Source organism: Lepus europaeus, chromosome 21, assembly GCF_033115175.1.
Source record: "Lepus europaeus isolate LE1 chromosome 21, mLepTim1.pri, whole genome shotgun sequence".
NCBI lineage: Eukaryota > Metazoa > Chordata > Mammalia > Lagomorpha > Leporidae > Lepus > Lepus europaeus.
Genome location: NC_084847.1, coordinates 28,517,090 through 28,534,354, shown reverse-complemented (window position 1 = coordinate 28,534,354; position 17,265 = coordinate 28,517,090). Strand labels below are relative to the sequence as shown.

General features: G+C 44.3%; 1 protein-coding gene across 1 annotated transcript in view; it reads right to left on the bottom strand.

Moving 5' to 3' along the window:
- Positions 1-17,265, bottom strand: part of CRCP (CGRP receptor component) — a 37,304-nt gene extending 20,039 nt beyond the window's left edge. The window contains exons 1-3 of the mRNA XM_062180348.1: positions 17,149-17,265; positions 4,000-4,036; positions 1,246-1,344 (exon numbers count right to left, since the gene is read on the bottom strand). Of these exons, the coding sequence (XP_062036332.1) occupies positions 1,246-1,344; positions 4,000-4,036; positions 17,149-17,156 (144 nt within the window). The 5' untranslated portion in view covers positions 17,157-17,265. The remainder of the gene's footprint in view (positions 1-1,245; positions 1,345-3,999; positions 4,037-17,148) is intronic.

Below are 17,265 nucleotides of genomic sequence, written 5' to 3'. Positions count from 1 at the left end.
TGGATGAGCCTAGCTTTGGCCATTCGGGGAGTGAACCAGCAGATGGAAGACCTCTCTCTCTGTCTCTCCCTCTGTCTGTTAACTCTGCCTTTCAAATAAATAAATAAATCTTAAAAAAAAAATAAAAGAATTTTCTGATCATAAAAAAAACTCAAATTGATAAATTCGGTTATTATACTTCCAGACAGCTTTTTAAAAGAGGAGCCCAAAGAATAAAAATCTTGAGTCCAGATGGAAATACTCATATATGACTAATAAAGAAATGGCTAAGAAGTGACAACTCTTACACAGAAGGAGTAAGGACAATGCTTACAAACCATTAGGAGTACATGTTTGGCCCAGGTAAGACATCTGTAACCCTATACCTGGATTTGAGCCTCACCTCTGCTCCCTATTCTAGCTTCTTGTGAACATGCACCCTGGGAGGCAGCAAGTGATGGTTCAAGTAGGTGGGTCCCAGTCACCCAAGCAGGAGACCTGGACTGAGTTCCCGGCTCCTGGCTTCAGCCTGGGCCAAGCCATTGCCGGCATTTGAGAAGTGAACCAGCAGATGAGAGCTCTGTCTCTATCTCTCAAAGAAATGAATAAGTAAATAATTTAAATATCAACATCAGGCAGCAGGTTAAGCTGCAACCTGCAACACTGACATCCCATACGAGCACTGGTATCAGTCCCGGCTGTTCTCTTCCAATCCACCTCTCTGCTAATGTACCTGGAAAAGCAGTGGAAGACCCAGATGGAGCTCCAGGCTCTTGCCTTCAGCCTACGCCAACCACGGCTATTGTGGCCATTTGGTGAGGAGACTAGCAGAGGGAAAATCTCTTGATCTCTCTCTTCAACTGTCTAGGTTGCTTTTCCTTGCAAATAAATCAATCTTTAAAAGCAACAACAACAACTGTATCCTTTCCCTGTGATGCATGTACAACAGTCACGACTATAATAGCTTTCAGTCAGATCTGTGAGTCATGCAGTAAATTACAGAAGCCTCAGGATGAGGATTCCCAAATATGGAACTGGGGTTCAGAGGTGAGGGCAGTCAGACTATTCCTTCCACTTATGTGGCTAACTAACTGCTTCTGTTGGCCAAATCGCCCCCACTTTTATATAAACAGAATAAACACTGGGTTAGAGTAACACTCCGCACATGAGGTAAGAGGTGATCTTGATTGGGTGGCCAGTTATCAGCAGAGTAAACCAACAATGCTCAGTGGTGGCTTAGGGAGGCCTCCAGAAGCCCAGGCTTACTTCATAGGTGATAGTATTCAAGTTCTGTTGCCCAGAACTCTGTTTATTCTTCCCACTTTGTTTACGCCGCTCTTTCAGATCAGTTAGTAACTGGAACACCTAGGAAGAGATATACAAAAGACTTTATAAATACATTTGAGAAACATTCTATTCCAAGGTCCATGATATTGGAAGATAATTAGGGGGTATGGCACTGTGGCATGGTGGGCAAAGCCTCTGCCTGCAGCAACGGGCGTCCCATATGGGTGCCAGTTTGAGTCCCGGCTGCTCCACTTCTGACCCAACTCTTCTCCTTATGGCCTGGGAAAGCAGCAGAAGATGGCCCAAGGGCTTGGACCCCTGCACCCACATGGGAGACCCAAAAGAAGCTCCTGGCTGCTGTCTTCAGGTTGGCCCAGTTCCAGCCATTGCGGTCATTTGAAGAGCAAACCAGTGGATGGAAGATTTTTCTGTCTCTCTCTCTCTGTAACTCTACCTCTCAAATAACTAAATAAAATCTAAAACAAAAAAAAAAATTCATGTACATTTAAAAAAAAGACAATTAGGAAAGTATAATACCTCTTTCTTCCTTACAAACCTGCCTCCCAACTCTTGGATTGGAGTAAATATGAATCCCAGAAGCATGAGACATTTAAAAAATGCTCTTTTATCTAAATCAAATAATCCAAGTTCATTATTTTAATTAAAATATTTCAAATGTTTCCTATCAGTATATGCCATCTAACTGATCTCTGATCTCAAAAACATACCAGATATTTCAAAAATATATAAATATTTTTATATTTAGATAAGAGTATAAAATAAATAAATTTTGGTAAACTAAATATATAATATTTTTAAGAAGGGTTTTGTTCCTCTAATATGAAAATTTAGCATAATAATTTCTTTCCAGAAAAGAAAAATTATGAAGCAAGTGATTTAAATTTAGTTTTCAAAAAAGAAAGGACAAAGTGCTACATTTCCCAGCAAGAGAAAAACAGATGTGCATCCATGCTGGGGTGGGAGGAGGGATCTCTGCTGTTTCAGAGACTCTGCCAGAAAATGGAGGGAAATACAGGCTCACAGACCATTATTAGATACAATGCAACTCCTATCCCTGCCTGCTGTTCCTTTTACAAATACATGGGGCCCAGTGAATGCATGGTGTCTCCAGTGGACAAAAGATCATACACCTAGCAAAGTTCAAAATGGACAAAGAGGTTCCTAAAAGCCAATGGGTTGACCAACAGTTATTTCCTTCCTGTTATAAGCAGCAACCACTTAGGATGAACCTTTTGGAAGGAATACAGACAATTGTATTTATTCCAGTACCTTCTCTAAATATCACACAATGGAAACCTGGATCTCCTTTAACTCTTTACGAGTTTAGACTCTGGCATATGGAAAACTGGGCCTGTCAGATGCTGGTACCAGATAGGCCCTGTGCAAAATAGGTACACAAAATACTATCACATCTCCTCCTTCATCAACCTCTTTCTTTCCTCCCTTTCCCCAGCAACCCTACCCTGTAAGTCCACTAAATTTTAAGTCTTCTAATCATTCATAATGGTGAGTCAACTAAACCTTTACTTTCTTTTTTTAAATTTTTTTTATTTTATTTTATTTTTTTATTTTTGTCAGACAGAGTGGACAGTGAGAGAGAAAGAGACAGAGAGAAAGGTCTTCCTATTTTTGCAGTTGGTTCACCCTCCAATGGCCGCCATGGCCGTTGAGCTGCGGCCAGCGCACTGCGTTGATCCGAAGGCAGGAGCCAGGTGCTTCTCCTGGTCTCCCATGGGGTGCAGGGCCCAAGCACTTGGGCCATCCTCCACTGCACTCCCGGGCCATAGCAGAGGGCTGGCCTGGAAGAGGGGCAACCGGGACAGAATCTGGCGCCATGACTGGGACTAGAACCCGGTGTGCCGGCACCGCAAGGCGGAGGATTAGCCTGTTGAGCCATGGCACCAGCCAACCTTTACTTTCAAAACAAGGATGGTACCACCTATGGACTGAGGATCAAAATGATAATGTATAAAAAAGCATTTCATAGGTAAAGATGGGTAATTATGAAGAGAAATAAGTATTTTATTAGAAAACTTTTGCACACAGAAACAGTGCTAAAATAGATGGCTTCCATCCCAAGAAGGCATCCCCAATGGTTACTAGAATTTTGAGGACTTAGAAAGTTTGCTTGATTTAAAGTCTTCCCATCTTCCCAGAAATACTATGTATGATTTATCAAGCCTCAAATATTTCAAGATCCAACAGACGGGGCCGTCTATCCTGTTTTAAAAGTGAAAACCCAGGGCAGGCGCCATGGCTTAACAGGCTAATCCTCCGCCTTGCGGCACCGGCACACCAGGTTCTAGTCCCGGTTGGGGTGCCGGATTCTATCCCAGTTGCCCCTCTTCCAGGCCAGCTCTCTGCTATGGCCCGGGAAGGCAGTGGAGGATGGCCCAAGTCCTTGGGCCCTACACCCACATGGGAGACCAGGAGAAGCACCTGGCTCCTGGCTCCTGGCTCCTGGCTTCGGATCAGCGCGATGAGTCGGCCGCAGCGGCCATTAGAGGGTGAACCAACGGCAAAAAGGAAGACCTTTCTCTCTGTCTCTCTCTCTCTCACTATCCACTCTGCCTATCAAAAAAAAAAAAAAAAAGTGAAAACCCAAATGAATCCAGTAATTTCTAACTAAATCTAATTCAACAATCCCCAGAAGTAAAGAGATACCTTTCTGAGAGAAAAACATATACAACAGTCCACTTCAAAGCCACTTACCTCATAGTTACTGAGCAGTGCAGAATTGGCATCCTTCCTGCAAAAGAAAAGTAAGTTATTATCAGTCCAGGCTTATACCCTTCTCTGGGTATTAAATATCATAAAAGAATCCAGTAATCCAGTTCAGCAATTCGGGGACTACATCCTAAAACTGAGAAATGTCCTAAATCCTACATGGTTTAGCAGGTTGTAGACAACTTCAGAGTGTTCTTTGTTTTTTATATCCACAGCACATCACACACCCATCACCAAGCAGATGATTAAAATACTATACTTGTCCCAATTCTATACAGGCAGAAGTTATGAGTTCTGGGAGGAAGAAGTTGGGGGCAAAAACCACAAAGGGTGAAGGAGTCAATAAATAGTGTGGGTGATAGAAATAACACCCTCCCGAACCCATGTCTTCTCCCCATACAGCATCAGCCCCCCATTAGCTACTGACTTCTTTACAGCCAAGTCCTTACACTGAATCAACAGAAAAAGTCTTTGTCTTAACATTAACATCCCACTGCCAAGTCCAGCAATGGTCAAGAATCCCAACATCCACTAAATGCCAAAGGTATTCATCTTCTATGTCAACTCAACAAGCAGAGTTCACTTGTCAAACAGTGGTTAAAAGCCTGATACCCTTGTGTGACAGCTGATCAAAGCAACACATTATATTGTGTGTGTGTGTGTGTGTATAGTGTGATGTGACTTACTATTAAGTTATAACAGATCTGTTCTACAATATCACATCAGAAAGTATCGTTTTAGCAGTCTAGAGGTAGCATAGTTTGATAAGAGTTTTGAAATAAGACAAATTTGGTTTCATATTCTAGTTCTGCCCATTATAAGGGGTGTGAGTTAAAGTGAGTTAAAGAAAAAATGGAAATAAGCTATTATCTAGAAGTGTAGCATGGATTCTAAATTCAGCTCCACTATATAAAAACTGTGTGAATATGGGCAAGTTATTATCTCTCTCTGCTTAAATTTCCTCATCTATAAAATGGCAATTATAGTGTCAACCCTGTAAGATTGTTTACAGTCTGACACTTGTAAAGAACCTGAAACACAGTAAGTGCTCAATAAATGCCATTATTACTACTACCTGTGCTACTATGATCACCATAAACTCCTCCTACCTCATAAAACTATGATGACGAAATGAGACTATGTGTTTTAAGTTTAGCATTGTTCTTGGTGCTTAGTAAGATTTCCATAAGTAGGGACTATTAATTTTTTTAAAAGATTTATTTGAAAGTCAAAGTTATACAGAGAGAGGAGAGGCAGAAAGAGAGGTCTTCCATCCGATGGTTCACTCTCCAACTGACCACAATGGCCGGAGCTGTGCCAATCCAAAGCCAGGAGTCAGGAGCTTCTTCCGGATCTCCCACGTGAGTGCAGGGGCCCAAGGACTTGGGCCATCTTCTACTGCTTTACCAGGCCACAGCAGAGAGCTGGATCAGAAGTGGAGCAGCCAGGTCTCGAACCAGCACCCATATGGGATGCTGGTGCTTCAGGCCAGGGCATTAACACGCTGAACCACAGCACTGGTCCCGGGAATATTAATTTTTAAAGATATTATCTCACTTAATTCTTATCAAAAATACTGTGATGTAGGAACTATTAGTATGGTTCCTACTTTACAGATGGTGAAACAGAGGCTCAGAAACAGTAATCTACTGAAGGTTACACAGTAAGAAACCTAAGTGAAGCAGATAACTAAGGAATTCTGAAAAATGAGACTGGATTGGATGAATGGAAATTAGTAATTAGAATCCTAAAAATTCAGGTGGAGTACTATGGATTTGACATAATGTGCAACAGGGACTTACTGTATGTTTTAAACCAGGAATGGGGCCAAATGATGAAAATGATGGCACAAGATTTCAAAGCATGGGCCAACTAGATGAGTAATTTTCCCAGTCAATAAATACAGCAAAACTAGCAGGTGGTTCACCCAGGATGGACCCAAGCCTGACATCATCAGCAAACTGATGTTAGCTTAGCAACCAAATCAACACGTGAAGCTTACCAAATGCCACCAGTGATTCAACAACTAGTTATGATTTCACAGTACAATGTTGCCCAAATGATCACTACTGCATTCAGATCACAAACATAACATTTAACCAAAAAAAAAAAAAAAAGTGGTATGTGTATTTGGGTTATTTGGCCTAGTGGTTAAGATGTTTGCATCTGGGCCAGAGCCGTGGCTCCATATGGGCGCCCGGTTCTAGTCCCGGTTGCTCCTCTTCTAGCCCGGCTCTCTGCTGTGGCCTGGGAGTACAGTGGAGGATGGCCCAAGTGCTTGGGCTCCTGCACCCGCATGGGAGACCAGGAAGAAGCACCTGGCTCCTGGCTTCGGACTGGCGCAGTGTCAGCTGTAGCAGCCATTGAGGGGTGAACCAATGGAAAAAGGAAGACCTTTCTCTCTGTCTCTCTCTCTGTCTCTAACTCTACCTGTCAAATAAAAAATAAATAAATAAATAAATAAAAAAGATGTTTGCATCTGATATCAGAAGCCCTAGGTTCCATTCCCAGCTCTGGCTCTTGATTCCAGCATTCCTGCTGGGAGGCGGCAGTGACAGCTCAAGTAATTGGGTTCCAGTCACCCAAGTGGAAGACCTGGATTGAATTCTTGGTTCCTGGGTGTTAGATACATTTGGGGAGTGAACCAGCAGAGGGGGGAGTTAGCTCTTATTCTCTCCCTTTCTCTCTCTGCCTTTGCCTCTCAAATTAAAATAATAACAAAAAGAAGCAAACAAAGGAAGGGCAATGCAAAATTAGTGTGGTACAGTTTATCTGAAATTGAAAATGACATATCCAGCCATATACCATCTTTGTCCACTTAATCAGGAAGTCAGCCTACAAGGCTTCTTACTTCATTTGCTTGAAATTGCGTTACAACTCCCTGTGCTCTCTAAAATATAAGGCATTAAAATATCCCTTCCCGAAACAGCTGACTGGGGAAAATAAATACAAACATTTTGCTTCAGGGCCAATGGATCTACCCCAGGTGCCACTGTTACAACCTCATTCTCAAATCACAACCCCTCCTCCATCATGCAGAGAAAGGTGTCCTTGGTCCCTCCAAGTAACTACTCCATTACTCAAATAACTATTCTTAATGCAAGAATCAAAAGAATAGCATCTGCCTTTTCTAGAACCAATACAACAAAGGAGGGAAACACATGTATTTTAATGAATCTTGTTTTGGAACCAGGAGAACAATGGATATTTACACAAGTGCTGAGCAAAAGCTCATTTACTCACTGAATTTTTTATTAGGACGATAAATAATTTTTCAGTTCAGCTAAATACTTAGAAGAGATGCCAATACATGCTAGACCTTCATTTATTCAATAAAATGTCAATGGGTACACTATCCACCTCTTATGACGTCCTAAATGAATTCTATGTAGTGGGGGAAAAATGTAAGGCAGTTTTTATCCTCAAGAAGCTACTGCATGGCCGGTGCCTTGGCTTAACAGGCTAATCCTCCGCCTTGCAGCGCCAGCACACCGGGTTCTAGTCCTGGTTGGGGCTCCGGATTCTATCCCGGTTGCCCCTCTTCCAGGCCTGGAAGAGGCTGCTATGGCCCGGGAAGGCAGTGGAGGATGGCCCAGGTCCTTGGGCCCTGCACCCGCATGGGAGACCAGGAAAAGCACCTGGCTCCTGGCTTCGGATCGGCGAGATGCGCCGGCAGCAGCGGTCATTGGAGGGTGAACCAACGGCAAAAAGGAAGACCTTTCTCTCTGTCTCTCTCTCTCACTATCCACTCTGCCTGTCCAAAAAAAAAAAAAAAGAAGAAGCTACTGCAACCACCACAGGTGACAGGTTATTAGGAACAAGACACAGTGAGATCAGGTGGACATCAACTTATATTAGGTTATCCAAATTAACAGCACCAATAATGGTGATGCACTAAGAAAGACAGATCCATTATAACAATCCTGCAAAAATGTTAAATTTTAATCTAGTCATAACGATATAATTAGATGATTCCAAGTTGAAGAACATTCTTTAAAATACCAGGTTCCAAGTATCACTGTCATCTGTCACAACGCCAACGTCATAAAAAGAGGCTGGGAAACTCTTCTAGATTAAGGGAGATTAAAGAAACATGACAATTAATGCAATGTGCAATTCTTCACTGGATCCCAAAACAGATGGGGGCGGGAGAGTACCAATCAGAAGGGCATCACTGGGGCAGGGAAAGAAATTTTAGTAACAGTACTACAGCTGGATCAGGCTATTTCCTGGCTGTGATAACAGTATTGCAATTGCAATAGAATGTCCTTTTTTTTTTTTTTTTTTTTTTTGACAAGCAGAGTGGACAGTGTGAGAGAGAGAGAGAAAGGTCTTCCTTTTGCCGTTGGTTCACCCTCCAATGGCCGCCGCGGTAGGCGCGCTGCGGCCGGCGCACCACGCTGATCCGATGGCAGGAGCCAGGTGCTTCTCCTGGTCTCCCATGGGGTGCAGGGCCCAAGCACTTGGGCCATCCTCCACTGCACTCCCTGGCCACAGCAGAGAGCTGGCCTGGAAGAGGGGCAACCGGGACAGGATCGGTGCCCCGACCAGGACTAGAACCTGGTGTGCTGGCGCCGCAAGGCGGAGGATTAGCCTAGTGAGCCGCGGCGCCGGCAATAGAATGTCTTTTTCTTTTCTTTTTTTTTTTTTCTTTTGACAGGCAGAGTTAGACAGCGAGAGAGAGACATAGAGAAAGGTCTTCCTTCTGTTGGTTCACCCCTCCAAATGGCCGCTACAGCCGGTGCACAGCACTGATCCGAAGCCAGGAGCCAGGTGCTTATCCTGGTCTCCCATGCGGGTGCAGGGCCTAAGCACCTGGGCCATCCTCCACTGCCTTCCCGGGCCACAGCAGAGAGCTGGACTGGAAGAAGAGCAACCAGGACAGAATCCGGCGCCCCGACCAGGACTAGAACCTGGGGTGCTGGCGCCGCAGGCAGAGGTTTAGCCAAGTGAGCCGTGGTGCGGGCAGAATGTCCTTCTTCAAGAAGAAATGACACTACATAATATCTACAATTCTCAAGTGGCTCAGTAAAATATATGTATGCGTGGGTATAAGGAGAGAAAGCTCAACTCATGTACAAAAGAAACGAGGCAAATAGTGAAGCCAAAATGAAATGCTGCTCTTTTTTGCAATTGTTCCACAGGTTTGAAGATTTTCAAGCTAATAAACTGAGGAAAATGGAAATGTAAAACTAAAGGAATTTTATAAGGCTAAAAAATTACTATAACTTATAATTTGAGGACATAATAAATTTTCCCGTTGTCCTTTACAGCTATTAGAATCTGACAATGGACACATCTTTGAATTATAAGTTTTCAAGCTGTTGACCCCTATAGAACAGGAACTGTCTGCTCTGTACCACATAATACAATGTAATACATACACATGCAATCAGACTTCTAGAAATTGTCCACCTACACAAATATTCATATTTCCTTATAGGACTTAGAATAGAATGCCACTGGTTTTATTTACAGATGTATAAAACAAATATTACAAATGAATTTTTAAAGTCTACAAGGGTACTTCAAAGAGTTTATGGGAAAGTGGAATTAAAAGTTTATTCTGGGGGGCCAGCACTGTGGCATAGCAGGTAAAACTGCCACCTGCCGTTCTGGCATCCTATATTGGCACCAGCTCGAGTCCAGGCTACTCCACTTCCGATCCAACTCTCTGCCATGGCCTAGGAAAGCAGAAGATGGCCTAAATCCTTGGGCTCCTGCACCCATTTGAAAGACCCAAAAGAAGCTGCTGGCTCCTGGCTTCAGATTGGCACAGCTCCAATAGATGTGGCCAATTGGGAGTGAACTAGAGGATAGAAGATTCTCTCTGCCTTTCCTTCTTTCTCCGTGTAACTCTGCCTAAAATAATAAAATAAAACAAAATACTAAAATAAATAGAATAGAAAAAAATGAAATGAAATGAAATAAGACTCCTGAATCTACAAGGGTACTTCAAAGAGTTTATGGGAAAATGGAATTAAAAGTTTATTTTGGGGGCTGGCACTGTGGCATAGCAGGTGAAACCTCCACCTGCAGTTCTGGCATCCCATATGGGCACCGATTTGAGTCCCGGCTATGACACTTCCCATCCAGCTCTCTGCTATGGCCCGAGAAAGCAATAGAAGATGGCCCAAGTGCTTGTGCCCCTGCATCCATGTGGGAGGCCTGGCAGAAACTCCTGGCTCCTGGCTTCAGTTCAGTCCAGCTGCAGCCTTTTGGGGAGTGAACCAGCAGATGGAAGACCTCTCTCTCTGCCTCTGCCTCTCTGTAACTCTGCCTTCCAGATAAATAAATCTTTAAAAAGGAAATCTTATTTTGGTACAATAAACTTTTGAAATCCATGCACACAAGGGGTCCTCAAAACATTTAGGGTAGGGGCCTGCATTGTGGTGCAGTAAGTTAAACTGCAGCCTGTGATATCAGCATCCTATGTGAATGCCAGTTCAAGTCCCAGCTGCTCCACTTCCAATCCAGCATCCCTACTAATGTGCCTGGGAAAGCAGTGGAAGATGGTCTAAGTATTTAGGCCCTTGCCACCCAGGTGGGAGACCCAGATAGAGTTCCAGGTTCTTGGCTTTGGCTTGGCCTAGTCCTGGCCCAGTCATTGCAGCCATTTGGAGAGTGAGCCAAAGGATGGAAATTCTCCTCTCCACACCCCCAACTCTGTCTTTCAAATAAATAAATAAATCTTTAAAAAAAATTTAATCGGCAGAATTACTGAGAATTCAGGGTAATTATATATTATGTAAAAACAATATAAGGTTTTCAAAAACTTTTTGCTCAGTTGCTTGAAGTTGACTTGCTATTTGAAATTTAACCTGTCAAATCTGCTTAACTTGCTGAGCCAAATTAATAGATATAAACAACTACTTTGGAAAACTGGATTCTGAGTAAACAGAACACGATGATCTATTGACTTTCCTTAAAAGCACACACATTTGCAAAAAAAGCTCACGCAAACAGTGCCTATTAATTGCCACACAGTGAACTCTTACAAACAGAATGACGACCAGAATTGCTCAAATTCTCCTTTGTTCAACCTATGCTATTGATTCAAGTCATGTTTTCGGTACAAGACAACAAGGTAGCAGACACAGTCAAAGAGCAATGTAATCTATAGTATATTCTCTTGGGAGCTAGTAAACAAGCATCTTTTCTCTGGTCCATTACGGAATTGTTATACTATCTACTAACTTTTTTCAATCTCAGTACTTCCAGCTGTAAAATGAAAGAAATCCTGACACAATCTCAAAAAGATGGTAGAGAGGAAAGTGGCTATCTTCCTAACTATGTATATTAAAGTTCAAAAATAAGAGTGAACACAAGACAGGTATATAAGTTATCTCAAAGGGTTAAAATGGGCAAACACCTTATACACACACACACAGTTCACAGCTTACAGCGGTTCAATCTAATGATTTTGACTTTATGATGCCGTGAAAGTAATATATATTCACGGGAAATAGTACCTCAAACCTCAAATTTGATCTTTCCCTATGCTAGATCTTTTCCTCTGTAGAGCAGCAAGGGGTAACTCTCAGTCAGGCACAGGATCACAAGAAACAACCAATACTCCCCAGTGTTCTGTGTTGTTGTTTTTAAAGATTTATTTATTTATTTGAGAGGCAGAGTCACAGAGAGAGGGAGAGACAGAGAGAGAAGTTTTCCATCTGCTGGTTCACTGCTCAGATGGCTGCAAAGGCTGGAGCTGGGCCTATCCAAAGCCAGTGGTCAGGAGCTTCCTCCAGGTCTCCCACGTAGATGCAGGGACCCAAGTGCTTGGGCCATCTTCCAAGGCTTTCGGACTGGAGCAGCTACAACTTGAACCAGCATCCATACGGGATATCGACGCTCCAAGCAGATGCTAAACCTACTACACCACAGCACAGACCTCAACGTTTTGTGTTGTTAAGCTATGCCATACAGAACATTAGCTATACTGAGCGCATTTTCCATTTATGACATTTTCAACTAAAGATGGTTTTATCAGGGTATAACCTCTGTGTAAGTCAAGAGGCATCTGTATGGAAATACTTCATTTTGCTATAATATTTTGTATCTTTTTACTTGAGAAAAATAAGTTCTTAAAAGATGGTCAAGAAATATTTGTTTAAATTCTGTCATTAAGGCGAATAAATCACAAATATTCCTCCTTTTAAAAAACTTGGGGGGAGAGGGCAGCACGGTGGTGTAGTGGGTAAAAGCCACCTGCCATGTCAGTATCCCATATGAGTACCAGTTTGAGTCCTGGCTGCTCCACTTCTGATCCAGCTCTCCGTTATGGCCTGGGAAAGCAGTATAAGATGGCCCAAGTGCTTGGGCCCCTGCACCTACATGGGAGACCTGGAAGAAGCTCCTGGCTTCAGATAGGCTCAGCTCTAAGCCATTGTGGCCATCTGGGGAGTTAACCAGCAGATGGAAGACTTTTTCTCTTTCTCTCTGCCTCTGCCTCTCTGTAACTCTGCCTTTCAAATAAATAAATAAAATCTTAAAAAAAAAAAAAACAAAAGGCAACAACAAAAAACTTCTGGGGGCAGGCATTGCAGTGTAGCAGGTTAAGCCACAGCCTGCAACGTAGACACCCCATAGGGGTACCACTTTGTGTCCTGGCTGCTCCACTTCTGATCCAGCTCCCTACTAATGTGTCTGGAAAAGCAGCAGAAGATGGCCCAAATGCCTGGGTCCCTGCAGCCACCTGGGAGATCTGGAAAAAGCTCCTGGCTCCTGACTTCAGGCTGGCCCCGCCCTTTCTGTTGCAGCCATATGGGGAGTAAACAAATGGATGGAAGCCCTCTCTCGCCCTCTCTCCCCCTCTCTCTGCAACTCTAGCTTTCAAATAAATAAATAAATAAATCTTTTAAAAAATTTTAAAACCATCTGGTGTCTGTCTTTATATACTTTTACATACTCCATAGCTGAAAAAAAAAAAGTAAAAATGTAAGGGAGTGTTTCTTTCAAGCCTCCACACTACAGGTCCTAGGAGCATCTGATAAAGGCCCAGTATGTATTTACTGAAGAGTCAAAGGTCCAGAGAGGGGTCACAACTCATGTTGGAGACCAGGCAGCAACCAGAAGTGAGGTCTCCAGATCTTTCCACTATAGGGGCCACTCCACTTCTAAATCATACATCCACCTCAGAAAACCTTTTTTTTTTTTTTAAAAAAAGATTTGTTTATTTGAAAGGCACAGTGACAGAGAGAGAGGGGGAGAGACAGAAAGAAAGAGAGAGGAAGAGGAGATCCGCTGTTCACTGGTTTACTCAATTGTCTGCAACAGCCAGAGCTGGGCTAGGCCAAAGCCAGGAGCCAAGAACTCCATCCTGGTCTCCCCATGTGGGTGGCAAGAGCCCAGATCCTTGCACCATCATCTGCTGCCTTCCTAGGCACATTAGCAGGAAGCTGAATTGGAACTTGAGTAGCTGGCACTCCCAAGCGATGCCTCAACTTGCTGTGCCACAATGCCCACCTATTGCAAAATTCTTGATTGATTTCAGTAAGTCACTAACTCCTTGGGAGAAGCATACAGGTTGTTACAGGAGTAAAAACCTTAGATTCAAACTGTTTCATTTAGGAAATCAGAAAATCTATATGCCCAGAAATTAGGATATTAGCTAATTAATTTATAGTTATTAAACTAATAAAGTTTTGTTATATTACTTCATTCAACAAGTATTTCTTGAATGCCTACTGTGTGCCAGACATATGCTAAGCACTAGGTAGACATATATTGGTCCCTGCCTTCATGATACTAAACAACTAAATACTTCTTTTATTAAAACTTGTGGCCAGCGCCGCGGCTCAATAGGCTAATCCTCCACCTGCGGCGCTGGCACCCCGGGTTCTAGTCCTGGTCGGGGCGCCGGACTCTGTCCTGGTCACTCCTCTTCCAGTCCAGCTCTCTGCTGTGGCCCGGGAGTGCAGTGGAGGATGGCCCAAGTCCTTGGGCCCTGCACCCCATGGGAGACCAGGAGAAGCACCTGGCTCCTGGCTTCGGATCAGCGCAGTGCACTGGCCGCAGCAGCCATTGGGGGGTTATGGGTAAGGAAAAGGGGCTAGGTTTGTGCTTTAAGTAACAGGATAAACGGGAAAAGGGGATCAGAAATGTATTTCAGGGAACAATCAACTTATGGATGATTAAAATGACCCGTGAGAGAAAGTGGGGAGAAAGCCTCTAAGAAACCTCAACAATTAGATGCCAAACAAGGGAGGAAGGGCAGCCAGGGAAGGACACTGGGAGGTCCATGCTGTAGAAGGCAATCCAGGAGAGCCTGTCACAAGGCCAGGAGTTCTAGCATTTCTCTATCAACTGATGCAGAGAGATCAAGAAAGCTGAGGCCAGAAAATCAGTTTTGGATTCGATAAGACAGAGGCTCAAGTAATCTTCACAAGAGCCATTTCTGCAATAAGGATGAGTCCAACAGCAGGCCAAGAGAATCAGGAGATATAAAAATTTTCAAGAAGTTTTGCTGTGAGGGGAAGCAGAAGTGTTGGGCAATAGGTGGGCAAGAATGTGGGGACAAGGGATTGTTAAAAGATGTACGCTATGGGTATTAATTTGAGTGCTCAGTGTCTCCCAAAGGCCCACGTGTTAAATATCTGGTGCCCAAAGTCTTATGTTAATGGCACTAAGAGAGTAGAAACTTAATCCAGTTATGATATTTGAAGGCAGAGCCTTTGGCAACGGATCAAATTGGGTCATTAGATTTCAGCCTCCGTTATTAAAGAGACTACATAAACATGCCCATTCCCTGTCTCTTGCAATATGATTTGAGGATTCTGCCAACATGAACACCATCACCAGACACTGAACCAATGAGGCCTACCCCATCTCGGACTGTGAACTAAAGAACCCTTCTCTCTTTATAAAATTAGTTGCCTCAGGTATTTCATAAAAAGCTGACCAATACAATGTATAGGTTGAACTGGTCTGTATACTGATAGGAAATACTCTGGTAAGGTGGGAAAATTAATGATGATGGCTTATATTAATTTATAAATGATTTCATGTTACAGGCTAAACCCCATGTTACAGGCTAAACCCCACTGCAAATTTAATTTAGTGGGTCAGCTTTTAGTAAACTAGACAACAGCAGAGTAAACTGAATAACTTAAAATATGAACCTGGGGCCAACACAGTGGCATAGCGGGTAAAGCCACCCATATGGACGCCAGTTCGCGTCCCAGCTACTCCACTTCCAATCCAGCTCTTTGCTACGGCCTGGGAAAGCAATAGGTGGCCCAAGTATTTGGGCCCCTGCACTCGTGTGCAAGATCCAGAAGAAGCTCCTGGCTCCTGTCTTCGGATTGGCACAGCTCCAGCTGTTGTGGCCAACTGGGGAGTGGAACAGTGGATGGACAACCTCTCTCTCTCTGCCTCTCCTCTCTGTGTAACTCTGACTTCCAAGTAAATAAATAAATCTTTTTTAAAAAAAGTATGTACCTAGGCCAGCACCGTGGCTCAATAGGCTAATCCTCCGCCTGCAGTGCCGGCACCCCGGGTTCTAGTTCCAGTCGGGGCGCCGGATTCTGTCCCAGTTGCTCCTCTTCCTGTCCAGCTCCCTGCTGAGGCCCAGGAGTGCAGCGGAGGATGGCCCAAGTCATTGGGCCCTGCACCGCATGGGAGACCAGGAGAAGCACCTGGCTCCTGGCTTCGGATCAGCTCGGTGCGCTGGCCGCAGCGGCCATCAGGGGGTGAACCAACGGAAAAAAGGAAGACCTTTCTCTCTGTCTCTCTCTCTCACTGTCCACTCTGCCTGTCAAAAAAAAAAAAAAAAAAAAGTTTATTTTACAGCAAGCGATTTTGAAATCCATGCATAGTTCTTTCCATAATAAATATTTTCCATTAAGTTTGTGAAGCCACTCCATATTATACTTGATGATAATAACTTAGAAGATAAAATTAAACCAGGCTTAATTGCCTTTCTCTCTGTCTCTCTCTCACTGTCCACTCTGCCTATCAAAAAAAAAAAAAGTATGTACCTGTCATTTCAGTTTTATATGTAAATAGTGAAGTTAAAGTTAAAAAAAAAAAAAAAAACAGTCTGGGGACCAGCACTGTGGCTAGAACGTTTACCTTCCACCTGCAATGCTGGCATCCCACATGGGTACCAGTTTCTCCACTTCTGATCTGGCTCTCTGCTATGGCCTGGGAAAGCAGTAGAAGATGGCCCAAGTCCTTGGGCCCCTGAACCACATGGGAGACCCAGAAGAAGCTCCTGGTTTCCAATTGGGCCAGCTCCAGCCGTTGCAACCATTTGGGGAGTGAACCAGTGGATGGAAGACACCTATCCCCCTCTCCTCTTCCTCCCCCCGCCTCTCTGCCTCTCTGTAACTCTACCTTTCAAATAAATAAATAATTCTTTATTTAAAAAAAAAAAAGGTCTGAAAACCATCAGTTCATATAATCACTAACCACGAAGCAAAAATTTAACCTAAAGGAAATTGTTTCCATCGGTGCCACAGAAAACACAATATAGACATGCCTACAAGTTAACACCAATCATGTAAAAAGCCACATGCAGAGTAGAAGCAAAAGCTTCTATCTGTACTCGGTACAATGAGTAAACATGGAAAAGACCACGTGGTGTTAAATTGCTGCACCTTTTACTCCTTGCTATACTGTGCACACACCCGCCTCGTGCTGCTTCTGATCCAGTCCAGATACAATTCCTTCTCCCAGAAGCCCCGGCCCCTCCCCTAAAGGGCCGATTGCTCCTCAGCAAACTCAGATGCCACCTCTTCCGAGTGAGGGTTTCCCAGGAGCCCCCTACCCCCAAGCACAGCTCTGTTCCAACCCGCAGCCCTCTCTCAAGGGCTTCATGCTTTCCAAGTCCCCGCTCGGATACCAGGTCGCGCTGCCACTGGGACCCAGGAAAGGCCAGTAAATGAATGAGGGAGGGAGGAGGCTCACTGAAAGACAGCGACCGAGTCTCACTGGGCCGGGCGCCCCAGACACCGGGAGCGGAGGTTCAGCGGGCAGAGCGAGAACCCACGTCTTCCTCGGTCCTCCACTCCCAAGACCCGGCCGTCGCCGCTGAGCCGGGGTCGCCGCGTCCCTCAACCCTGTCTCTAACAGCTCCCGGCTCCCAGCGGTCTAACCGTCTCCAGCCGTGCACCCCGACCCAAAGCTTACACTTCCATGTCGTCCTCGCGCCGTCGGCCCCGGCGGCCTGCGGATAAGGAGCCTCCCGCTGCGCCGCCGCAGCTCCCCTAACCCACACAGCACCCGCCGCAGTCGCGGGCCTCCGCG